The sequence below is a fragment of the Physeter macrocephalus genome, chromosome 7, assembly GCF_002837175.3.
Source record: "Physeter macrocephalus isolate SW-GA chromosome 7, ASM283717v5, whole genome shotgun sequence".
Classification (NCBI taxonomy): domain Eukaryota; kingdom Metazoa; phylum Chordata; class Mammalia; order Artiodactyla; family Physeteridae; genus Physeter; species Physeter macrocephalus.
This window is the reverse complement of record NC_041220.1, coordinates 60,244,639-60,272,022: the sequence shown is the minus strand read 5'-3', so window position 1 is coordinate 60,272,022 and position 27,384 is coordinate 60,244,639. Positions and strand designations below refer to the sequence as shown.

The 27,384-nt window shown below is 35.9% G+C and overlaps 1 protein-coding gene across 2 annotated transcripts in view; it reads left to right on the top strand.

Annotated features, from left to right (window-relative positions):
• Window positions 1-27,384, top strand: part of PTPN13 (protein tyrosine phosphatase non-receptor type 13) — a 220,118-nt gene that overhangs the window by 65,136 nt on the left and 127,598 nt on the right. For both annotated transcript variants that reach the window (XM_007115680.4, XM_007115673.4), the window contains exons 3-6: window positions 7,463-7,641; window positions 15,106-15,171; window positions 17,267-17,452; window positions 20,990-21,077. In XM_007115680.4, coding sequence (XP_007115742.2) covers window positions 7,463-7,641; window positions 15,106-15,171; window positions 17,267-17,452; window positions 20,990-21,077 — 519 coding nt within the window. The remainder of the gene's footprint in view (window positions 1-7,462; window positions 7,642-15,105; window positions 15,172-17,266; window positions 17,453-20,989; window positions 21,078-27,384) is intronic.

The following is a 27,384-nucleotide window of genomic DNA, read 5'->3' as shown; positions in this document are numbered from 1 at the left end:
CGTTGTAACTTCTCCTTTTTCATTTCTAATTTTATTGATTTGAGTCCTCTCCTTTTTTTTCTTGGTGAGTTGCAGTGAACCTTAAACAGTTTATCACAAAGCTTTACTATCAAGAAAATGTTAAAATATAGGGGAAATATTCTAAACCATATTTTTTCTGGTTTGTGCATTGTTACACCAGATGATTGATTTAACACTGTGTGTGTGTGTGTGTGTGTGTATTTTTATGCACACATGAACTGAATTTTTGAGAGAATTCTGTATCATAGAATGACTTCATCAGATCCTTCAGAGTTTGAAACAGTGGCCTCTGCATAGATTTTTGCCAAGTACTATAATAGAACATATATGTGCTTAGATAGGCAAAGGGACTTTTCAGGTCAAAATGGTTTCGTTGTTGTTCTGAGTGTTTTAGATGATTTGCTGATACTTTCGATTGTTTTGCCTTATCATGTTTGTTACCCAGTTATGATCATTTCTCTAATTTTTATGCTGTAACTGGAAGGCCAAGAAAATTAAATGAAGGGGACAATCTAAAGAAAATGGGAAGACACCTCAGTGGGGGGGAAACATATAGGTATGGGGCTTAGTTTAAGGGAACATTGGAAAGAAGCTCTAAGATGTTTCTTTGCATATCAAATTTCTGCTTGTTTATAACTTTGCCTCTAACTGCTTGAAATTTTGATTAAGCAACTTTCTCTGTGGAATGTTTGGAGAAGTCTTTAAATAGAATCATTTGAGTCCTGGAATCAGTTCACATCAGATTTACTTTTAAACAATAATAGCATTCTTGAGGACAGTCATCACACAACTAAAACATTATGGGACACCAAATTACAAGCTTCTGGAATTCCATTTTAAAATATTCTTTTGTTAGCATTCTTTGAAGGATTTTGAGTACATTTTCTTTAAATTCCTTTCTTTTAGTTAGAGAAGAAGGGTGAATTAGACTGATTGTAGCCATGACTCTAAATTTCCTCACTTGAAGGTTTGCATGACCCTTTACAGTTATTGAAAAATATATTTTGTGGTTTTCTGAAGAATGGAGCACTTAAATGTCGTGTGTGTGCTTTGGGAATTTGACAACAATGTAGTTTGTTGTCACAGCTGCTTTAGCTTTATTACAAGACATTTAAAAATCACAGTTGAAAACAATGAAAGTATTTGTGTCATTTATTTGTATGTGTGTTTTTTTAACAAGTAAAAATATGACCCACGTTGGTAATTCTGTTTCTCACTGCTCTCTACCATTCCTGTGCTCCAAATTCTTGGAGTTTGTTCCTTGTACAAACTTAATAATTTCCTGACCATATGCCTTTGCTTTGGCTGTTTCTTCTCTTTGGAATCTCCCTCTTAACCATAGTCAAATCTTACTCGTCTTAAAGGACCACATATATTAAAAAAAATTAATTCTCTCTTCATTGTAACTGAAGTAATTTCCTCTAAATTTCCTTTTGTATTGTCTTTTAAATACCTTATACTTTTTATCTTGTATTTATTTATGAATACATTTTATCTCCCCAATAAAACTATGGACTCTATGAGCAAATTACTTGTAATTTTGAGAATATTATGTTTAAATATATAGTACTTAAAATAAGGGTATACTTTAGATGTTCAGTAAAAACAAAGAAACAAAAACCTATTGTATAAAGCAAAAGTTGAAAGATACAGTTCTTGTCAGAGTATTAGTTATGCAGATCTTCATTGTGCTGATAAGTGAGTAAACCTCTTAATTTCAAAGTGATAAGCAATTATAGATTACTTTCACCTTCAACAGTTTCTGTTCTGTGCTACCCTGTCAAGGAGAGGGCAGGGTCAGTCTGTTGCCTGGGATGAGGAGGAGGAGTGCAGCAAGCTCTTTTCAGGTCTGAGTGGATACCAATACCAAGAATGGCAGGACAAGACATAGCATTTAGACTTCTGGATGGCATTCATGCTTCTGTGTTAGCTGTGATCCCTAATAATTTATAAATTCAAATGGTAACAGATATACCAGAAATCATAATTCTGTCCCCAAATAAGGATGACAGGAATTAGGCATGAGAGTTAGAATCCCATCCTCCTCTCTTAGGTTCAGCAAGCTGGAAGAAAAGACTGAGAAGGAGCAGTTGGTCTTAAAGTTGGAGTACCCCACAGCACTGTCCAATGTCCTTGATTTCTTTTCTGTCTTAACATCTATTAGACCAGTAACTCCCCAATTCAGACTTTTCTCCCAAACTTGAGATCCAACTGCATATTTGACACCTCCATATGAATATCTAACAGATATCTTAAACTTAATAGGTCCCAAAGTAAAGTTCTAATTACTACCACTATCTCCCAGCCCCTACCTCAGCAACCTATGCTATTCTTACAGTCTTCTTACTCTCAGTTGATGACACTCCATCCTTCCTGTTCCTGAGACCAAACTCTTGGAGTCATCCTGATTCCCCTCTTTCTCTCACTCCACATCCAGTCTGTCAGGAAATGTTGTTGTCACTCCCTCTAAGATACACTTGCATTCCAACAGGTTCTCACTACCACTGTGGTTCCAGGCCATCATCATCTCATAACAGATATTAGTGCATTGCCTTCTGAATTGGTCTCCTAGTGTTTGTTCCCTTTAGTTGCTAATTTGAAAAGAATTGATTATAGACTATTTTATTATGTCCATGACATGTGAAATCTCAATATTTTGAATAGCATCCTTTGGCAAAGAAAATATTCTTCTGCCTTGTTTGAGTTCTTCTCTGGCTGGATTCTGTGATATTTGTAAATGTTTTAATTTAATTTTATTTTTATTTTTGGCTGCCTTGGGTCTTTGTTGCTGCGCGTGGGCTTTTTCTAGTTGCAGCGAGTGGGGGCTACTCTTCGTTGCAGTGCGTGGGCTTCCCATGGCAGTGGCTTCTCTTGTTGCAGAGCACAGGTTCTAGGTGTACGGGCTTCAGTAGTTGCGGCTCGCAGGCTCTAGAACACAGGCTTAGTAGTTGTGGCGCACAGGCTTAGTTGCTCCGCAGCATGTAGGATCTTCCTGGACCAGGGGTCGAACCCATGTCCCCTGCATTGGCAGGCGGATTCTTAACCACTGTGCAACCAGGGAAGCCCCGATTCTGTGGTATTTGTGCATGAGATACCCAAGAAGAAGCTTTTAAAAGACAGTGTGGGGGAGGATCTTCAACATGGTGGAGGAGTAAGATGTGGAGATCACCTTCCTACCCACAAATACATCAAAAATATATCTGCATGTGGAACAACTTCTACAGAATGTCTACTGAACGCTGGCAGAAGACCTAAGACTTCCCAAAAGGCAAGAAAATCCCCACGTACCTGGCTGTGGGGCTGACAGGGTCTTGGTGCTCCGGCTGGGTGTCAGGACTGAGCCTCTGAGGCAGGAGAGCCGAGTTCAGGGCGTTGGACTACCAGAGACCTCCAGGCCCCATGTAATATCAGTTGGTGAGAGCTCTCCCAGAGATCTCCATCTCAACGCTAAGACCCAGCTCCACTCAATGACCAGCAAGCTCCAGTGCTGGACACCCCATGGCAAACAACTAGCAAGACAGGAACACAACCCCACCCATTAGCAGAGAGGCTGCCTAAAATCATAATAAGGTCACAGACACCCCAAAACACACCACCAGACGTGGTCCTGCCCACCAGAAAGACAGGATCCAGCCTCATCCACCAGAACACAGGCACCAGTCCCCTCTACCAGGATGCTTACACAACCCACTGAACCAACCTCACCCACTGGGGTAAGACACCAAAAACAACAGGAACTACAAACCTTCAGCCTGCGAAAAGGAGACCCCAAACACAGTAAGTTAAGCAAAATGAAAAGACAGAGAAATACACACAGTAAGTTAAGCAAAATGAGAAGACAGAGAAATACACAGCAGATGCAGGCTCAAGGTAAAAACCCACCAGACCAAACAAATGATGAGGAAATAGGCAGTCTGCCTGAAAAAGAATTCAGAGTAATGATAGTAAAGATGATCCAAAATCTTGGAAATAGAATGGAGAAAATACAAGAAAGGTTTAACAAGGACCTAGAAGAACTAAAGAGCAAACAAACAATAATGAACAACACAATAAATGAAATGAAAAATTCTCTAGAAGGAATCAGTAACAGAATAACTGAGTCAGAAGAATGGATAGGTGAGCTTGATGATAAAATAGTGGAAATAACTACTGCAGAGCAGAATAAAGAAAGAAGAATGAAAAGAATTGAGGACAGTCTCAGAGACCTCTGGGGCAACATTAAATGCACCAACGTTCGAATTATTGGGGTCGCAGAAGAAGAAGAGAAAAAGAAAGGGGCTGAGGAAATATTTGAAGAGATTATAGTTGAAAACTTCCCTAATATGGGAAAGGAAATAGTCAATCAAGTCCAGGAAGCACAGAGAGTCCCATACAGGATAAATCCAAGGAGAAACACGCCAAGACACATATTAATAAAACTATCAAAAATTAAATACAAAGAAAAAATATTAAAAGCAGCAAGGGAAAAGCAATAGTAACATACAAGGGAATCCCCATAAGGTTAACAGCTGATCTTTCTGCAGAAACTCTGCAAGCCAGAAGGGAGTGGCAGGACATATTTAAAGTGATGAAAGGGAAAAACCTACAACCAAGATTACTCTACCCAGCAAGGATCTCATTCAGATTTGACAGAGAAATTAAAACCTTTACAGACAAGCAAAATCTAAGAGAATTCAGCACCACCAAGCCTGCTTTATGACAAATGTTAAAGGAACTTCTCTAGGCAGGAAACACAAGAGAAGGAAAAGACCTACAAAAACAATCCTGAAACAATTAAGAAAATGGTAATAGGAGCATACAAATTGATAATTACCTTAAATGTAAACGGATTAAATGCTCCAACCAAAAGATACAGACTGGCTGAATGGATACAAACCCAAGACCCGTGTATATGCTGTCTACAAGAGACCCACTTGAGACCTAGGGACACATACCGTATGAAAGTGAGGGGATTGAAAAAGGTATTCCATGCAAATGGAAATCAAAAGAAAGCTAGAGTAGCAATTCTCATATCAGACCTCAATACATAAGGCAAATACTAACAGCCATAAAAGGGGAAATCGACAGTAACACAATCATAGTAGGGGACTTTAACACCCCACTTTCACCAATGGACAGATCATCCAAAATGAAAATAAATAAGGAAACACAAGCTTTAAATGACACATTAAACAAGATGGACTTAATGGATATTTATAGGACATTCCATCCAAAAACAACAGAATACACTTTTTTCTCAAGTGCTCATGAAACATTCTCCAGGATAGATCATATCTTGGGTCACAAATGAAGCCTTGGTAAATTTTAAAAAATTAAATTCTTACCATGTATCTTTTCCGACCACAGTGATATGAGACTAAATATCAATTACAGGAAAAAAAATAAAAAATACAAACACATGGAGGCTAAACAATACACTACTCAGTAACCAAGAGATCACTGAAGAAATCAAAGAGGAAATCAAAAAATACCTAGAAACAAATGACAATGAAAACACGATGACCCAAACCTAGAGGGAAGTTTATAGCAATACAATCCTACCTCAAGAAACAAGAAAAATCTCAAGTAAAAGACAGTGTGTAAAGTGGCTGTGAAAGGCAACAGTATACCTAAGCTTAACAGCTATGATGATTCATTGAAACATATTTTGCCATGAGAATTCTGAGTCATGTTCTTAGCAACCTGATGTGTGGTTGAGTAGGAATGTGTGGACCACTGGTCTGTAACTCAGCCTCAGGGCCACATAAGATATGCTGACTGATTAAAGATGCATTCAAACACATTTTTCTTCCTTGACACAGTTGTTAAAGACATGTTTCAAATTCATAAGAATGCAGGAGGACGTATAGTTGGCTTTTTAATCTTCAAAGGAGAAATGAATTTCAATAGTTTACTTTTTTATCAGCATAAGTCAAGTTCTGATTATCAAAATCTTGACCATAGGTAGAGGTTAAAAAGTCAAAGGATGGATGATTCACTTCTAATGAAAGTTGTTTTTAGGAAAGCATAGATACTGTATGTTTGATAAACTATTCCATAGACTTCTGTCAGTTTCTTATGATTTGATTTAGAGAGCAGTGTAACACATTCAGATTGAATAATCATGGCATTGGCGGGCAACGGCCTTCTGTGACCTTCCTATAGAGATTTCTTGCATCTGTAACTCAGTTTTATTTAACATTTACCTTAAAACCTATTTTAATTTCCTTTTGAAATGGGATGTCAAATAATATTCCTTCTAATAAGTCTGTTTTGTTGAGCCTAATGTATAGCTTTACTTTTAGAGGAGGCCTGCTGAAATCTAAGGACTTTTTAAAAATACTCTTAAACTGAGCTCTTAGGCACCCATAAAGACAAACATCAAAACATAGCAAAATTAGAGGCCACATTGATCACATTTGGTAGCACAGAGCTGCCTGAAATTCTACTGAAATAATCAATAAATGCATACAAGACTATATACATCTTGATGCAAAAAGGAGACTTTCATTGTAGTTGGAAACTACTAATTCTAAATCTGATGAATTATCAAAGGAATTATTTTCTATCAGTTTCAGAACACTGTAGTCTAAATCAGAGAATCTTAACCTGGGGTCCATAAACAGGCTCTAAGGAGATCCATGAACACATATATATATATATATATATATATATATATATATATATATATATTCATTCATTCATTTATGGCTGCCTTGGGTCTTCATTGCTGCACGCGAGCTTTCTCTAGTTGCGGCGAGTGGGGGCTACTCTTCGTTGTGGTGCACGGGCTTCTCATTGCAGTGGCTTCTCCTGTTGCAGAGCATGGGCTCTGGGCATACGGGCTCAGTAGTTGTGGCTTGCAGGCCCTAGAGTGCACGCTCAGTAGTTGTGGCCCATGGGCTTAGTTGCTCCACGGCATGTGGGATATTCCCAGACCAGGGCTCGAACCCATGTCCCCTGCGTTGGCAGTCGGATTCTTAACCACTGCACCACCAGGGAAGTCCCTGAACACCTTTTGTTTACAGGGTTTTATATTTATGGGCAGTTTTCTTGAAATGGTCTCTCAACCATAGTTTTTACCAAATCCTCAAAGGAATCCATGAACCACCCTCCACCCAACAAAATGTAAGAACTGTTGTTTCTTATTCATATCACTGTGATAAGTATTTGAACCAAGTATAGTCTTATGACTGACAATGAAAGTTCTCTATTTCTAGTTTCTAAGATCTGCCATCTAGTCTAAGTTTGAAAGACTAAGCCAAATCAAGGCATTGTTGTTAATAATGCTCGCAGTATTAGGTGTATGAAACCCACTCTCATTTTGTAGCATGTTGATTTGGTGTATGTACGTGCACATATATATGAATATGCTGGGGTATTCATTTACGTGATCTATAATCACTTAATTTTAAGCATTTATCTTTCTTTTTTCTTTTCGTTCTGTATGGTTACAAACCAGTAAGCATAGCTGATCCTGCTGCCCTTGGCTTCATCATTTCTCCATGGTCTCTGCTATTGCTGCCATCTGGTAGCGTGTCATTTACAGATGAAAATATTTCCAGTCAGGATCTTCGAGCATTCACTGCACCGGAGGTTCTTCAAAATCAATCACTAACTTCTCTCTCCGATGTTGAAAAGGTAAAATTAAGTCTTTTTTGCTTTATTTTGTTTTTTGTTTTGGTGGGGATAGGAAAAGTAGACACTGGGCTACCTTCAACCCTCTGAAAAACATCCATTGAATTTAAAATGATCATGTAATCACTTATGTGTGGAATCTAAAAAATACAACAAATTAGTGAGTATAACAAAAAAGAATCAAACTCACAGATATAGAGAACAAATTGGTAGTTACCAGTGGGGAGAGGGAAAAGGAGAGGGGAGTAAAAGGTGCAAACTCTTAGGTATAAAGTAGGCTACAAGGATATATTGTACAACATGAGGAATATAGCTAAATATTTTATAACAACTGTGAATGGAGCCTAACCTTTGAAAATTGTGAATCACTGTATTGTACACCTGTAACTTATGTAATATTGTACAGTAACTATACTTCAATTAAAAAATAAAATGATCATGTATTCCAAGAAGTTCATATTTAAAAATTCAAAGTAGTTTTATAAAAATGTATGGATCTAAGAAAAAATATGAAAAAAATGTGAGCCATTATTAATTCATGTTTTAAAATACTTATTAAATGCCTGCTGTGTATAAAACACTGTGCTTGGGAGGAAGATACAAAAATAACTGGACCTTCCTTCCTTCCTTCCTTCCTTCCTTCCTTCCTTCCCTCCCTCCCTCCCTCCCTCACTTCTTTCCTACTTCCCTCCTTCCTTCTCTCTTTCCTTCTCTTTTTTTCTTTCTCTCTCTCTTATTATTTGTCAACTTGATGGTTTTACAGTAGCAACTATCTGGTTAACGTTTTTTTATTAATTAAATAGATCTTCTAATATATTTATAGCCTTTTTTGTGAATTTTTCTAAGATGCTTAAAGAATTTTAAGATTTATTTTTCAGTCTTTGTATTTTATGTCAACACTTTCTCACGTGTGGAAAATATTTTAAAAATTTGTTAATGATTATATATATATACATATATGTATATCTATAATATAAGGCAAATTGAAATGAATGCTATGTAGAGGGATAAAGTAGTTTGGAAGTTTCGAAGAGAAGTAATTTCTAATTTAGAATGATACCGCAGAGAAGGTAGCATTTGTGTTGAGCTATGAAGAGTGAGTAGAATTTAGAAAATTGAAAATAGGTAGAAATGGGGATTCCCCTCAGGGTTGCTATGATGTGTAATGCTAAGGGGTAGGAAATTGTCCACTATGATAGGGGAATGTTTGGTCACACTGGCTGGGCTGGAGCATTAGCTACCTGGAAGGCTGTGGTTAAAGGGAGACTATAGGTCAGAATGAAGAACACTTTGAATGCCAGAACTTGAGACTTTCTTCTGGGGCATATATTTAGGAGAGTGATATGATATAATTTGTTATTTCAGAGGGTAAGTTTGATGAAAGTGGATAACTAGGTGAGATGAAAAATTATGTAAGAATCTAACTGGGACACTTTAATAATCTGGGGGAAAGATCTAAAAATCGTGCAGTGTCTTGGAACTATAGAGGTGAAGATAATGGGATTATAGCGGAAGCAAACCTGACAGAGTTTTGACAGTTGATTTGATGAAACAATGAAGCTGGAAATGTTTAGGATGGGAATATCCAGTCTGAGGATGGTAATGCCATTAACATCAGAAGATCTAATTTCATTGTCAAGGCTATGAAAAGAAATTTTGGAACAAATATATATATTGTGTGTAGCAAGCTGTGATAATTTAGATAGGGAACTTGGGAGAATTCAGAATTTGCTATGAATATCATTTCTCATAATCAATGAATATAGTTTCAAAAGTTAACCTAATAATTTCCTAATAGTAAAACTGTGAAATCAAAAAGTATGCATTTAAATTTTTGACATATGGTTGACCCTTGAACAATGCCAGTTTGAACTGCATGGGCCCACTTAGTTAAGTACAGATTCCTTAACAAAACATAGAAAACCTCTCCAGAGTCTGATTCCAACCATATTTCAACTCCTCTCTTTCAGAGGCACAAGTTGTAGTCAGTGATTATTAAACAGGTCCTATGCTTTGTGGCTTCACTCTTTTGTATAACAGTGCTCTTCTGCATTTCTACAAGTCCACATCCTATGTACCAACCATTCTTTCAATCAGCATCTATTGAGAACTTATATATTCTACACTATATTAGGCCATAGGGTTACAAAGATGAATAAGAAATAGTCCTGGGACTTCCTTGGTGGCACAGTGGTTAAGAATCCGCCTGCCAATGCAGGGGGCACGGGTTCAAACCCTGGTCCGGGAAGATCCCACATGCCGCAGAGCAACTAAGCCCATGTGCCACAACTACTGAGCCTGAGCTCTAGAGCCCACGTTCCACAGCAAGAGAAGCCACTGCAATGAGAAGCCCGCACACCGCAACGAACATTAGCCCCTCCTCACCGCCCGCATGCAGCATTGAAGACCCAGTGCAACCAAAAATAAATAAATACATTAAAAAAAAAAAAAGAAATAGTCCTTAACCTCAAAGGGCCAGCAGTGTAATGGACAGATAGACAAAAAGAAATTAATGATAGTAATAATAATAGTAATGGAAACATATACAGTAATAGTGGATCTGTACAAAATATTAAGAGAACACAGAGAGGGGACACATAACCTACATTCAAACCTCAGCTTAAACTCCCCCTGCTTTAAATTTCTTCTATAATCAGAAGTAATCTTGTCCTTTTGAATTTCCTTAGCACAGATTTACCACTTCTACTTTGTTTAATAGATGCATACATATATATATTCATATAGCTTTCTTCTTAGAGTTCTGATTCTAGGAAAGGTACAACAGATTAAAGCCGTGGTTTTGAATCAGAGGCCGCTTTATCTTCCAGTGGACAGTTGGCAATGTCTTGAGACATTTTTAGTTGTCATAACCGGTGGCGGGGCAGGGGGAGGAGGAGGAAGGTAGTTCTACTGGCATCTAGTGAGTAGAGGCCAGGGGTACTACTGTTATCCTACACAGGATAAATATCCACAGACTGCTGTCCACAGCAAAGATCCCAAATGTCAGTAGTACAGAGGAGTATAAGCCCTGGTTTAGAGGTTAAGAATATGGCTCTGGAGCCAGAATTTGAATCCTGCCCCTAGCACTTAACTACCTGTGTGACCTTGGAGAAAAGTTACTTTCTCTCTCTGTAGTATTGAATAAGCTGAAGTATAAACTGTAAGCTTGACACACAGTAAACGTTATGTACATGCTTGCTGTTGATATTCTTATGTATTAGTATATGGTAGTATTATTGATCCAGAATGAGATATTTATATTTTACCACAATCCCGAGCTTAATGACTTTCAGAAAAAATGTTGAACGACTAAATGGATAGTTAATTAGCTCTTCTATAAATGCTGTCTTCTAGAACCAGTTCCTTTATCGTTTAACCCTGTGTATGAATCATCATTATCAAAAGCAGCCACTTCTACAAGAAACCATCCTGGCTTGCTATTACACTAAGGGAAGGGAATAGATTTTCTCTGTGCTATCCATCAGGAACAGATAGGTACTGAGATCTTTGATACAAATAGGGCCTTGGCAAAGATCACAAAGCAAAAAATTCCCTTGGAAGCTAAATAAATATGCAGTAGAAGTGAGAGGCAGATCAAAACCTTTTTTTAAAAAAATAACTTCTAATGCCTGACTTCTTTTAATCCCTGGGCTTACTAATCTTTAATAGAAGATATTCATTAGTTGTATTATGTGGGCCATCGTATTCTCCTTTTTTTCTGCTTATGTAAAAACCAAAGAAACATATGAAGGCCAAATACTTGCCTGTTTTTGAATAACCACTCCTTGCATGACTTTCTCCTTTCCATATAATGACTGTAACTAAACTATAACCCATTCATTGCTATTTATCAACAAGGTGAACTAAGTGCTCTCAGTGGTATTGCAACGTTACTGTGTTAATTTAGTTACACCTTAGTATCACTGATCTTCTTTCTGCCTGTATCTTTTCAGGTTGCATCAACGGTAGAACCTCTTAGCTTATGAATAATGTATATGGAAGTATTATCCATATTTACTTTACAGATTATTTTGGAATAAATGTAAAAGTAAAGCATTTTTCTTTGTATACTGTACAAACTTTTTCTCAAATATTAATATTTCTCTAATATTAGATACCAGATATTATTATACATTACTTTAACAAAGATCTGATGTACCTGGAGTTATTTATTTAACAAAATTTTAAATGATTTTTAAAATATTAAAAATTTTGAACCCATAAAACACTATCCTAATAAAATAGCAACTATCATTTCTGCATGTTTTTTCTATATATAGATATTTCATATCTATATGTATTAAGCAGGGGTCTCCAGAGAAACCGGATCAATAGGATATGTGTGTTTGTGTGCATGCGCGTGTGTGTGTGCATATAAAGAGAGACTTATTAGCTCATGTAATTATGGAGGCAGACAAGTCCCAAGATCTGCAAGGTGAGCCAGCAGGCTGGAGACCCAGGAGAGCCAATGGTGTAGTTCTGATCTGAGAACCAGGTGAACTGAGGGTGTAGTTCCACTCTGAAGGCCAACAGGCTCAGGACCCAGGAAGAGCTGGTATTTCGGATCAAATCCAAAGGCAACAAAAAGTTGATGTCCTAGTTTGAAGGCAGTCAGACAGAAAGAGTTCTTTCTTACCTGGGGGTGGGTAAACTATTTTGTTCTATTCAGGCCTTCACATAATTGGATGAGGACCACCTATATTGGGGAGAGCAGTCTGCCTTGCTCAGTTTACTTGCATCCAAAAACACTCTCACAGAAACACCCAGAATAATGTTTGACCAAATATCTAGGCATCCCATGGTCCAGTCAAGTTGACACATAAAATTAATCTTTATACTATATACATAAATGATCAACAGATGTATAATTTTATAACCTAGTTTTAAAAATGATGTTAATAATTTTATATAGTCTTATATAAAAATTATTAAAATAAAATAACTCAATTAGCCTCCTGACAAGTAAATGTAGTAAAGAATCTTAAACTACTACCAGTATCTCAAAGGATCACAAATCAAAATTAATATATTAAGAGAAATATATTTGAGTATGCAATTAGTCATTTTTGCTAAAGGTATGAAAAATGTTTTTCACATATGAGACTCTTTGAAAAGGTGTTCCCATGTGAGGTTCTTTGAATTCTAAACAGAAATATGATAGCCTACATCATGCTGCCTTGAACTTTATGCACATTTAATTGAATTCAGTAGGCATGTGTTGAATATCTGTTATGTACAAGTTCTGTGTTAACTGCTAAGAGGGATATTAAGATGTGTTAAAAAGGCTTTCTCAAGGAAGACAAACAAGGACACATCTTAACTATGTTACAGGTAGTATTAGTTAACTGTTTCATTAGAGATACAAATGAAATAATAACTGTCATATAAGAGAGAATGGTTTATCCTGTTTGAGAAGATTTATATAGCATACATAATAGATAACATCATCTCTGGACTATCAATAATGGGTAGAACTTTTATTGACAGATGAAAAAAGAAATTCTTGGTAGGAAGAACTGCTCAAGAAGCGCTGGGAAAGAGAAAGATTTATTTTGCCAACAGAGAATTATATAGTAGTTCTGAAGTGTTAAGTGTGATAGAGGAAGGAGTGATAATTGAAGGAAAACTTAAAAACCTGTCTGGAAAATGGAGGTAGAGGCAGGTCAGAGTGAGCCTTGCATATCATCATAAAGAATTTGGATTTTTGAGGGCTTCCCTGGTGGCGCAGTGGTTGCGTATCCGCCTGCCGATGCAGGGGAACCGGGTTCGCGCCCCGGTCTGGGAGGATCCCACATGCCGCGGAGCGGCTGGGCCCGTGAGCCATGGCCGCTGAGCCTGCGCGTCCGGAGCCTGTGCTCCGCAACGGGAGAGGCCACAGCAGAGGGAGGCCCGCATACCACAAAAAAAAAAAAGAATTTGGATTTTTGAAAATTGGGAGCCATGAAAATATTTGAAAAGAGGAAAAACTAATCTGTAATTTAGGAATAATTTAGGAGGCAATACTAGGAATAGATTAAAATGCTGTGAGATTATAAGGATACCGAGTTTTATTTGTATTTACCTCACCTATATCTAAAGAGGATTTGAGACAGTTTGTATAATTAAAAAATACAGGTGAGAAAATAAGGGCAAAATGAAAAGAAAAAATAAAGACAAGAAAATAAGATGGCCCTGGAGTAAGATTGGTGCGAAAAAATGCTCGTGGTAATCAGTACTGGTAGAGATGGGCTAAAAGTCTAGCTCTGAAATCGCTTAACAGGAGAACTGGAAAATGATTACTTATAAGGATTAACTGTCCTCACTCCAGGCTGACAATCTTGCTCCCTGTTTCACAGGGGAAAAAAGTAGAAGCGATCAGGAAACTTCTCCCAAGATCCCACAACTGGACTACCTACAAAAATTTTCATATTCTTTGCTTCCCTACTTCAGAAGAACTGTGACAGAGGTGTCAAGCCAACTCCTTCATTTGTGCATTAGCTTCCACTTCCTCCTGCTTACTCAGCAGTGTTCTCCCAACAGTCTCCTCTCTCTCCTGCAGTTCCAGTTTTCCCTGTTGGGTCATTCCTGCCAGCATAAAAATATGTTGTCCTTTTTTCAGTCTTTAAGAAGCAAACAAACAATGAAAAAGGAATCTTTTCTGACCCAACTTTCTTCTCTATCTACTACTACCCCATCCATTCTTAGTAAGAAATATGCTAATCAAAACTGCAATGAGATTTTTTTTCTCTTTTCAGTTTGGTAAAAATAAAAATCTTCATAACACATTCTATGGATAAGGCTTGTGAAAAAATCATATGTTTCTGGTAGAAATGCAAAATGATAAAATGTGGGGAAAATCTGACAAAATGTATCAATACTATAGATGATTTACTCTTTTATTAATAATCTAAGAGAGTCAATTCAAGAGGAATACCTGCATGTACAAAATGACATCACAAGGCTGTTTGCTAAAACATTATTTATAATAGTAAAAGTTTAGGAAAATTCTAATTGCCCATTAATAACAGATCAGTTAAGTAAACAATGCTAGTAGAGCCACAAAATGGAGTTCTATGCAGCAGTAAAAAGAATGAGATCTCTAAACATTGATATGGAAATGCCTGTCTTGTTAAATTAAAACTGCAAGGTGTCGAGTAATTTTGTAAATTTCTGACCTTTTGTAAAAGAAAGGGAAAGTAAGACTGTTCATATTTGCTTGAGCTTTCATAAAGAAACTTTAAGTAAGAACTAATAAAAATGATTACTCATAGCAGACAGTCTAGAAAGTTGGGGGGGGGAAAAAGTTTGTTCTGATCATTTCCAGTCTTATTTTCTGTTTTAAACTCTCACATACTTTAATGCAAAATATGAAATTATGATTTTCTCAAATCATGTGTTGCACTTTCTTTGGAGCAAAGTCATGAATATATAGTACTTGCTAAATTAAGTTTTTACATAAAATGATTTTTTAAAAAATTCTGTTCCTAGATCCATATTTATTCTCTTGGAATGACATTGTATTGGGGGGCTGATCATGAAGTACCTCAGAGCCAAGTAAGTCAAGTTGTCACATTTGTACAACTTTACACTTTTTAAGAAGTTCTGTGTATTTATGTGTTCTACAGTGTGTTGTCAGGCACACCAGTGTTTCTATACTGGTTGTTCACATTAATAATGTCACACTCAGAATGAAATAATAAAGTACTAAAGAAATTATTTTTCTTAGACTGTTCTTAGAATTATAGCAGTCACTACCTGTTTCAACAGTTCACTCTGTGAAATATAGTAGCCTCTTCAAAATTATAGTGAGAGAAATGGGAGTCCACTTTATTTCTTTTAATTTAATGACTGATAAAGGGGGATTGTAAATTTCTTTGATGATTCATTCTTGAACAGAAAGTGATAACCTTTTTTGATGCAAAACCTGTAGGAATAATAGTAGCTCTAACTATGTCTCAGAGTTTATACTTCATTACTTTTTCTCTTGTCACTTCAAAATCATACTTCACTACTCCTACACAGATATTAAAGTAACACTTTGTGGGGTCTTAGGCTCTGATGATCATTGGGCTGCTTCTAGTCTTTATTTTCTAAAATAACTGATTTCCCGAAGACACGATAGTAAACATAGTAATAAATATAATCAAAAATTTTAAAATAACTGTATTTCATCAAAGATGTAGCATACAGAATTGTGTCATTTTAGGCATTTAGAACTCCAAACAAAAGTAACTAGGTTTTTGGTTTTTTTTTTTTATCAAATTAAGAAGCAGTAAGTATTTTAGGCTTTTATTCTAAAATTCAGACATCTTAAGATCCATGAAAAATGAATGATAGTCTTCAACTTGGTTTGGTTTGGTTTCATTTTACATCATGAAAAATACTGTATATTTACTTTCTTTAGTTTCAATTCTATAAATGTAAATGAGAAAGTTAAATTATTACTGGAAATAATAGGGTCATTTTATAGAACCTAACTTACATGTAAAATGTGATCACAGCCTAACACTTTCTCTTTTCTGGTAACTGAAAATAAGTCAATGTATCTATAATGTGTAAATTGGAAGGGAAGTATAAACATTTACTTCTATTTTACTGTCAGATATCATAACTGTATTGGAAATATTTAATATTAATTCAGAAGTATTTATTAAGCACCTACCTTATGTCAGACACTGTACCCGACACTAGGAATATAATGACCCATGTCTGTGGAGTCCTATCACAGGTACAGACAACCAAAATAACCAATTACAATGCAATGTGACAAATGCTATGTTAGGGAAAATGGGGGATGCTATGGAAAACCAAGCGTTGGAGCTTCTAACTAGACTTGGAGGGTTAGGATAGGTTTATTAAAGGACATTGCTGTTAAGCTGAGCTCTAAAAGATGAAATATAATACCCAAATGGGTGAGAAGTGGAAGGGAAGGGTCACAGGTAAAGCATATGTTTAAACCAAAGTGGATGTACCAGTTCAAACTCCCATAAGCAATGCTTTTCTCCTCACCACTACTTCGTATTATCAGTCTTTTATTTTAACCATTCTACTGAGTGTATATATAGTGACTTCTTTCTGTGGTTTTAATTTGCATTTCTTGGTATGATTATTGGACATTTAGATATAATATTCTATAAATTATGTCAACTAATTAAAAAAAAACTCACATATTGGCTTCTGTTTCACCAGCATAATGAGAACTTATATTTAAATGACCTTGAGTCACTGCAATATTTGAAATCTCTTCTGAGTTATCATGAGTGTCAAATTACATTAAATATATATCAAATATATTCCATTTTTGCAATGTTAGGAAATTGTTTATTCCCCCCAAGTAGTGTATATATATAAACTGCTTACCAAAATACTTGGATAATCAAAACATTCCATTTCTTAATCATACCAAAACACCCCAGAGTTTTTCTATAATACCTCCTATCTTAGGAGATGTCTGTTAACCAACTTCTGCTAATAAACTTTTTGGATTATAAAAATGTAAAATGCAGTCAAATATACATGCTACTAGGTAAGAAATTTATTTCCTCCAGGTGTGTTTGGTGTGGTTCCTGTGACTCTTGGAATGGTTTGTCTCGTGTTAGTTAGATTTACTCACACTTGCCAACATTACCTTTTCTTTCTTTATATGCAGCCTATCAAGCTTGGAGATCATCTCAACAGTATACTGCTTGGAATGTGTGAGGATGTTATTTATGCTCGGGTTTCTGTTCGGACTGTCCTGGACGCTTGCAGTGCCCACATTAGGAATAGCAATTGTGCACCCTCATTTTCCTACGTGAAGCAGTTGGTAAAACTGGTTCTGGGAAATCTTTCTGGGGTAAGCCACAGTTCCAATTGGTTCCTATAGTTATACTTTAAAATTTAGTAGCATTTCACAAAATTTTCTTTAAATATGGATAGCATTTTCTCAGTGAAGACTAGGAACAGGAGATTGAATTTCAGGTTCTAATGTTAATTGTTTATTTGAAATAGTACTTAAAAACCTAGAAACCCATTGCAATAATTTAATCTTCTAGATTTTATGGGAGTTAGTCTTTTTTTAGAACTTTATTCTAGCAGGTATTATAGAATCACAGCATGTTAGAGCTGAGAAGTCTTCTTGTCTCTTTTCTTACATCTTTTCCTATGGAGCTTTCAGTAAGTGATTCTATCTACTGTGAAAGTCGTATGGACATGCAAAATGGGTTTTAGAATTATTTAAATGCACTTTCTGTTGCTTTATACCTCTTTCTTGCCCACTTATTAGCCTGGACCTCTTAGGTATTCTCAAACCCTCCCTACCTTCTTTGGACATTGGCACCTGGTTTGTAAGGGGGATGCATACTTGTATCCCTACTAGATTGCCCCAAAACTGTGACTCCTTTATTTTCTCTCTTGTCTTAGATATGAAGAATCCCAAGACTAACAATCTCTATCTCTAATAGTCCCATTGCTGCATTTCTTAAGCTATATTCTATCCTATTTGCTCTAGTTTGGACCCTCCCCTTGGTTTTTGATATTTGATGTAGGTCTAAACTTTATCTGCTCTTACCCTTTAGGTTATGGTGCCTGAGTCCCCCTCCTTTATGTAGGCTTTGGGTAGATTTACTGCTGTCACACAGGGTTCTTGCTGGCTTCCTCTTAATTTTTCATCCCTAAGGGTTTAGTTCTGCCATCTTAACCAGGATGTTGTATGGCTGACACCAAATTCCACATGCTTTGCCAGTTGATAAGAAAGAGGCTCACAAAGTCTTCTAGGCAAATGGTTTGTAAACTGTACCCCAAGGAGCTTTTGCGATTCTGTAGTCAGAGGAGGGGAGTAGTAGAGGCTAAGTGAAGAGAGTTCTCAGATGCTTATTTCCCCTCCTTAACTAGAGCTGATTTATTTGTTTATATTCCTGTATGTGATTTTTTTTTTTTGGGAACAAAGATAAAGCTACTAAAACTTTGGTCCTCTATTCAGACCAAAGTTTCCCAGATATTTTGAAATATATTTTTGTTTAAAAAAATTTCTCAATGTCAAATAAAGTTGAGGAAAAACTATTTTAGGAAAATTAAGTATATTTTCACTGTAGAACTTCCCAGAGCCTTTAATACACTAAGTTGTATTCCTAACCCTCAAGAGGGATAGGCACATAGGTGAAACATTTCCCAAACTTATATTGGCCTTTTTTCACAGATCTTCTCATAATACTGATGTTCTGTAAAAACTCACTCTGAGGAACGTTGATCTGTACTAACTCCTTCACTTTATGGGACTTATGTTTTCTATTAATAAGCCAGGGGTTTAAAAGCTATGAGATTTTGAGGGGAAAGGATACAAGTAATGACTGCGTTGAAAGATAGCACTTTGAGCTAGATCCTGTAGACTAGATAGAAAGGGTAATCCAGGCAGAGGGAAGTAAACGTGGACAAATGCTGTGAGATGGGAAAGAGCAGGATGTTTGAGGAACAGTAGTAAGTCTGATATGGGGTGTGCTGTGGGGTTGTTTATTGGGAGAGAAGAATAGAAAGGTCAGTTGGAATCAGCATGTAGAGAGCCTGCCTTTCTAAGTAGAAATAATAACGCTCCCCTCATCCATTGCTCTTGCCAGTCTCCTGGACATCACTGGGCAGAAGTAACTCTCACAGCTACCATTTTTTAAGTGTTTACTTTGTGCCAGGCACTGCGCTGAATGACTTATGTGCTTTTTCACATTTATTCATCACAACCCCAGGTTACAAGAGATAATTTCATCCTCATTTTAGAGATAATGAAACTGGGGCTCAAATAGATTAAATAACTTGCCCATGGCCACACACATGGTACATGACAGAGACACAATTGGAATCTGGATCTCTCTGACCCCAAAGCCATTAGCTGTCAGCCATTATGCTCCTTGGAAGCTGTCGTTGCCTCCAGTTGCTGATAGAACGAGTTAGTCTTTCATTCAGTGTGAAATTCACTACAAGTGACCATAATTCTTACTTACTTAAAATTAATTAGCATAGAGTAAAAGTCAGTAGTCCAGCTTAGGTGTCCTGGTTTTTCCACTGATTTATATAGCATGTTTGACCTCAGTTTTACTTACCTGTAAAATAGGAATAATGGTACATAACCATCCACCCATATTACTGAACAGTTTTAAAAATAATTATTTCAGTGTTGATGAGCTGCTTCAAGGTCCTTAGCACTTTTTCTTGCTATTTCTCCCTTTATTGTAATATGAAGATAATAATAATATATACCACATGAGGTTTTTGGATAATTGAGTAACAAAGTATGTAAAGCATTTAAGGTAGTGCCTGCTTTATAGTAATTGCTCAGTAAATGACAACTATTATTAATAGTAGTGTCAATGCAGGAATTCACAAAGATGATACAGGATTTTATCTCTTCAGTTACTGCCAATATAGTGCAATGTGGACCAGTATTATTTATGTAATTTAAATGATAACATCATTGCAGAAATAGTTCCATTTAAGTCTTTTTATAGGTAGGAAGCATAATACCTCAAATACTACCTTAAATGGGTTTTTAATTCATACTTAAATAAGTTTCACTCATGGAGGAATATTAAAATGTGTGTGTGTGTGTGTGTGTAAACAGATAAGTGTGCATGTTCTTGGTGCCAGAGTTAAGTAATTCCTCTTCACCATTCTCTCTCCTTACATTTATTTCTTGAAGTTTCTACTCTAATTGATCAGCTGAATAAACTCATTATTCTAACATTTCACCCCTTGTAATGTGGAATTTGATGTGCTTTATTTTAAACAAGTGCCCTTGGTTGAAGTTATTAAAGTTTAAGACTACTTAAACATTTTGTTCTAAAGTGTCTCAAAAGAGCATTGATTTAAATTTAATTGTCATCCCTCAATATGTCCATTTAGTTTAAAATATTTCTCAAATGTAATTTCTGGCAGGCAAAATCTAGAAAATTATTTTTGAAAATAATTTAAATCAGCACCCTCAGTGCATAGTTGCAATTAGGAGAGAGTTTTATCATACCAGAATTAATATGGTTTTAAAATTATAATCACACTTGAGAGGTGAAAGTAGTTATCAGTTTGGAAAAAAAAAGAATACTTCAAGTGTGTTGTTTTGAAATGGAACTCATTTTAACTACTTTAATTTGGCTAATTTTGTTCCCTAGTTAGCAGATTAGTCTTTGATAGATGTTTCTTGGCTTTTATTTCCTGAAGATGAATTGGCCAGAACTAAGCTACATAAATCTTATCCAATGAATATGTATTAACAATAGCAGACGTGGAGTGTTTTTACTTAAATGTTATACTCCCCCAAAATTATCTAACTTGTGTCATTCTGGAGACAATTACCATGAAAATAAAAGGGAGATTCTATTGTCAAACTTGACTTTTGATTACCTGTGTACAGACGGATCAGCTTTCCCGTAACAGTGAGCAAAAGCCTGATCGAAGCCAGACTATCCGAGACCGATTGAGAGGAAAAGGATTACCAACAGGTAAGAGTATATTAATAGGAAATTTTTAGGCTTTAACCTTAGTTATTGTTTCCTTTACAAAATCATACTTAACCTAGCTTGGAAATCTGGTAATTGTGATCATAATCATAACATAAGTGTGCAAAGTGGAGGCACCGTACAGGTAGGAACACTAGGTGTATTAATATATAAATCCATGATAGTTATGCAGAAAATGTTAATATAATCAGGACACCATGGTAAATAATTTCTTTCCCAGTATTGTTATTGTAGCAATAATATCATTTATTTACTTTATCATGGTATTTTGTATTAAAAATACATTTTAAAGTACGACAAAACACACATATTTATGAACATAAATGCTACTAAAACAAAAGTTTCAACATTATTCTTGTTGCACACTGTTATTTTCTATTCTGTTTCTTTTTTTAATGCTAATCGCAGCCCACTAAATTGATTTTATGACCAATGAATTTCATGACTTAGAGTTACCAAATACTAACTTAGGTTATATGATGCTGACTAAGTAAAGACTGATGAAGAGTGGTTTTGCTATTTGCCAATAGCATTAGATAATTATAGGTTCTACATAGTTATTAAATTGATTTTTTAAGGAAATGAATAGAAATTCAAAGAAATGGAAGTAGAAAAGAAATGGAGGTAGAAAAACTAAATTTTTATGTGAAAGTTTATTTTTCAGTGATAAGTTTCAAGCTTGGCTTATTTATAAAATGAACTTTTGTTTTTGCTGATTATCTTTGTTCTCTTTTCATCAAGCAATATTGATAATTATAATTTAAACATTAACAATATTTTGTGGGTGAAATATTTTATTGTCTTAAGTCTTGAAGCTGGGGTTAAAGTAAATGTAAATATTGCTTAAATATATTCTAATAAAACATTCTAATTGATATAGTCAGATTAAAATGTTAAGATGTTTAACAGCTTAATTAGATAATCGGAGCACAGCTCTCTTATTTAAAACCTATGAGAAACTCTCATTGTGAAAACTAAATAGAGACATTTGATTATCCGGACTAAATGTTTTGAGAATTCAGAACTCTCATGTCTGAGAGGGAAGGATGTGCCCTAAGCAAGTGTACTGCTTATCTTAAGAAGTCAAAGAAAAGCAATGAAATCATTTCTTTCTTTCTTTCTTTTTTTTTAAAATTATTTATTTATTTTTGGCTCTGTTGGGTCTTCGTTTCTGTGCGAGGACTTTCTCTAGTTGTGGCAAGCGGGGGCTACTCTTCATCACGATGCACGGGCCTCTCACTATCGCGACCTCTCTTGTTGCGGAGCACAGGCTCCGGACCCGCAGGTTCAGTAGTTGTGGCTCACGGGCCTAGCTGCTCCGCGGCATGTGGGATCTTCCCAGACCAGGGCTCAAACCCGTGTCCCCTGCATTAGCAGGCAGATTCTCAACCACTGCGCCACCAGGGAAGCCCTGAAATCATTTCTAATGAAGTGATTCTGTAATAATGCAGTTAGTTCCGTGTCTGTTTTGGTATTTCATTTTACTTATTGAGAATAAGGATTGTTTTTCTGAAAAGGTATCTTAGCTTTCATATCATCAACATAGTCAATTTACTTCGGGTTACATAAAGTTCTGTTTCTAATACATATATTATTAGTTTATGCGTGGGTCAGAAAAGAAGGTAGACTTTGTTTAACTTAGTTTTTACAATGCTTTGATGGCAATTTAAAATAAAGTATTTTTAACCCTTCCTTGTGTTTTCTTACTATACTTAACGTCTTTATATATATAGACACCTTCCTCTCATAGGTAAAAATCTGTTTTCTTTTATCTTAAAACAGTACCAGGATTTTTTTTTCAATAGTAAATTAAATATGTATTTTCTTTTTTTTTTAACATCTTTATTGGAGTATAATTGCTTTACAATGGTGTGTTAGTTTCTGCTTTATAACAAAGTGAATCAGTTATACATATACATATGTTCCCATATCTCTTCCCTCTTGCGTCTCCCTCCCTCCCACCCTCCCTATCCCACCCCTGTAGGTGGTCACAAAGCACCAAGCTGATCTCCCTGTGCTATGTGGCTGCTTCCCACTAGCTATTTTACATTTGGTAGTGTATGTATGTCCATGCCACTCTCTCACTTTGTAACAGCTTACCCTTCACCCTCCCCATATCCTCAAGTCCATTCTCTAGCAGGTCTGTGTTTTTATTCCCGTCTTGCCCCTAGGTTCTTCATGACCTTTTTTTTTTTTTCCCCTTAGATTCCATATATAGGTCCCATTTGTTTATTTTTGTTTTTATTTCCATTTCTCTAGGAGGTGGGTCAAAAAGGATCTTGCTGTGATTTATGTCATAGAGTGTTCTGCCTATGTTTTCCTCTAAGAGTTTGATAGTTTCTGGCCTTACATTTAGATCTTTAATCCATTTTGAGCTTATTTTTGTGTATGGTGTTAGGGAGTGTTCTAATCTCATGCTTTTACATGTACCTGTCCAGTTTTCTCAGCACCACTTATTGAAGAGGCTGTCTTTTCTCCACTGGTTAAAACAGTACTAGGATTTGAGGTAAGATACCATGTGAACCATGGTGCTAAGCAACACTTTGTTAATCTATCAAATTTTGAATCAATTCCCAGTTTTAGAGCAGAGTGAGTCTTTTTCAAGGAGACACAATGAATTTTTTTTTTTTTTTTTGGCTGTGTTCGGTCTTCGTTGCTGTGTGCAGGCTTTCTCTAGTTGCGGAGAGTGGGGGCTACTCTTTGTTGCGGTGCTCGGACTTCTCATTGCAGTGGCTTCTCTTGTTGTGGAGCACAGGCTCTAGGTGCATGGGCTTCAGTAGTTGCAGCATGCAGGCTCAGTAGTTGCAGCACGCAAGCCCTAGAGCATGAGGGCTTCAGTAGTTGTGGCGCATGGGCTCAGTAGTTGTGGCATGCAGGCTCTAGAGCACAGGCTCAGTAGTTGTGGCACATGGGCTTAGTTGCTCCACAGCATGTAGGATCTTCCTGGACCAGGGATCGAACCCATGTCCCCTGCATTGGCAGGCAGATTCTTAACCACTGCACCAGCAGGGAGGTCCACAGTGAATACTTCAATAAGTAAACATTAGATTTAAAAGAAATGATTTGTTTCTCTTATTTATCATCTTTCTATTTCTTCCTCCCTTCTTATTCTCCTCTTATCTCCCTTTCTCCCCTCCTCCTTGCTTCCTTATTTCTCTTTCCTGTTCTTTCTCTCTTTTCGTAGTTCCCTTCTGTCATCTCCTGCTGTCATTACATGGCCAGGATATGAAATTGAAGTTTGTATGCTTGGTTGTTACTTGTTGATTTAGTAAATATGTTATATTATTATTAATTTTTAAAGATAGTTTGTTTTTCCTAAGAATAAAAAATGTTCCCAAATATATGAGACCCCTCATTCTATCCCTCTTCATCATGAATCTACAGAATCTGCAGAAAAAGATCACCCCACCATATTTAGTTTATCAAATTTTAAAGACTCACAAGTGTTAACATAGTTTAGATTATATTACTTTCAATGATTCAGAGTCTTATTGTTTCAGACATCAATTGTAATGTAACATTTTAGAGGTAGCAATAGAGATTGAACTGAATCTATGCCAACTCTATAACATACTTTTTTTTTTTACTGGTAAGTTATTTTATTTTATTTTTTTAATTTTCATTTTGTATTGGAGTATAGTTGATTAACAATGTTGTGTTAGTTTCAGGTGTACAGCAAAGTGATTCAGTTATATCAATACATACACATGTATCTATTCTTTTTCAAATTCTTTTCCCATTTAGGTTATTACAGAGTATTGAGCAGAGTTCCCTGTGATATACAGTAATTCCTTGTTGGTTATATGTTTTATCTATAGCATACTTTAAATAGCAGGTTATTTACTTGTCATTTACGTATATACATATATTTGTGAAAGCCATATACAAAATTAAGCTTTCTGGACACATAGATGGTAGAGATGGAGAAAATCTACTTAAGATGATAAATAAGAGAAACAAATCATTTCTTTTAAATCTAATGTTTACTTATTAAAGTATTCACTGTGGACCTACCTGGTGGCGCAGTGGTTAAGAATCTGCCTGCCAATGCAAGGGACATGGGTTCGATCCCTGGTCCGGGAAGATCCTACATGCTGTGGAGCAGCTAAGCCCATGTGCCACAACTACTGAGCCTGTGCTTAGAGCCTGCGCACCACAACTACTGAGCCCATGCGCCACAAGTACTGAAGCCCTCATGCTCTAGGGCTTGCATGCTGCAACTACTGAGCCTGCATGCTGCAACTACTGAAGCCCATGCGCCTAGAGCCTGTGCTCCACAACAAGAGAAGCCACTGCAATGAGAAGCCCGAGCACCGCAACAAAGAGTAACCCCCACTCTCCGCAACTAGAGAAAGCCTGCACACAGCAACGAAGACCCAACGCAGCCAAAAAAAAAAAAAAAAAAAAAAAAAAAAAATTCATTGTGTAAGTGTTAAATGAATATTTGTTGATTATGAGAAAAAGTTTTATAAAAATATTAGATATAGTAATACATTTGTAATAAAGTGTTAATGGTTCTGAAAAGAAATATATGAGACTCTGATTTAATTTTTTTAGATAGCTTATTTTAAGCATTAAGTTGTGTGCAGAGTAAAAAATAAGCTGTAGTTTACCATCTTGGCTCATGTTATTAGACTATTTTATTATAACAACAAATGTATCAGAAGTTTTAAACCAAAGTATTAATGCCTTTTATTTATGACTTTGTTTTTGTAATATTAAGACTTAGTATTACTGTCTAATAGTGCTCTAGAATTCTTATGACTAATAGACTGTCCAAATGCAGATAATCTAGAAGTGACTGTAGTAACTTAAGAAAATTAACAGAGAAATCTTGAAATAGACTGTCCATAGATTTTAATTCTCTAATAATCCTATCTCCTTATTGGAGAGTACAATCTCCCCAATATCTAAAATCAAGAGAATTTGTAAGGAATTACAATTTGTCACTCAGGATAAACCTAAATTAGTTCCTGTAGTTGGGGTAGAACTAGAGGTCCTTATAATTAAAGAAACAATAGCCTTTTGGATCCTCAGCCCGTCTTAGCCGTTGCTTACCATAATATTACTGCTCAAAGTCTCTTTTATCTTTAATAAATTTGTAAAACCACATCTCAAGGACAGAATCCACATAGTATACTAATTATAGACATTACCAGACAGAAGCAATTAGGAACTAATAGTCAGTGGCACACACTTATTAATATAACTCTTAAGATTAAAAAAATTAACTCATGAAGAAGAAATATTCTTCTAGGACACTGGTGTTACCTTTGAGTTCTTAACTGTCAGTGGTCACTTGCAGCAAAGCAACGTTGTCGTATTACATTAGTAGTAAAGCATTATCTTTGATGCAGACCAACCTAAAGCCTTTATTTAGTGATAACTTAGTTTATTAGATTCCTGACCACTGTTCTCAATAAATAAAATGTCAAGATGGTCAGTGAGATACAGAATTAGATTAAAAGAAGTAAGCAATTTTAGACATAATGCCTCGTATCTAAGTGATCTGATTGTTCAACTAAAACTTAACAATAAAATTTTTCATCTATGAGTAAATGACCATAAAAGGTCTCTCCTTACATCTTACTTCTGAGATCTGTTACAGAAGCTAAGGCCTAAACTAGTGGGCTGTGCGCCTCCACTCTGTTATATAATACTGTCAATGCTGATAAAAGGCTTCACTAAGCAGAAAGAAATCAAACATTTCCTGCCAAGAAAGCTTAAGGTGGAAACCTACACCTTGATCAGATCAGCATGATAGTGCTTCAGAACTTGGGTGTGTTGATAATATCATGTTTCTTTTTTTATGTACCTGAACCCATTTGTGAAGACAGATGGGGAATCGGGGAGCCTCTTTTAATACTGAAATGTCATTTTGAAGTTAGCTTCTAAGAGATGCTGTGAATTTTTTGAGTCTCAGTGTGAGGAGAAAGATGAATGATGATATCCCACTAAGGATAATGTTCATCATAAATAACAAAAATAGTTAAAACACAATGTACTTTACAAGGAAGATTTTTTCAATTTAATTTAATAAATGGAATATGTTATATTATGATACTCTTTATGATCTTAAAATCTCTTATTCATAGCTCTTCAACGTTTATTTATTGTTTGCCATTTACTTTTTAGCAAACTGCACACCCTCAGAAAGGAAAATGTTTGTGGTTTCATTTTAAATTTGAATACTTATAATTGTATGTAATCTAATGTCTGTAAACTGTTTCTGAACTCAGAGCATCCTTAAAGGTGGAAAAATCTACCTATAGTCACTAATTGTTCTGTT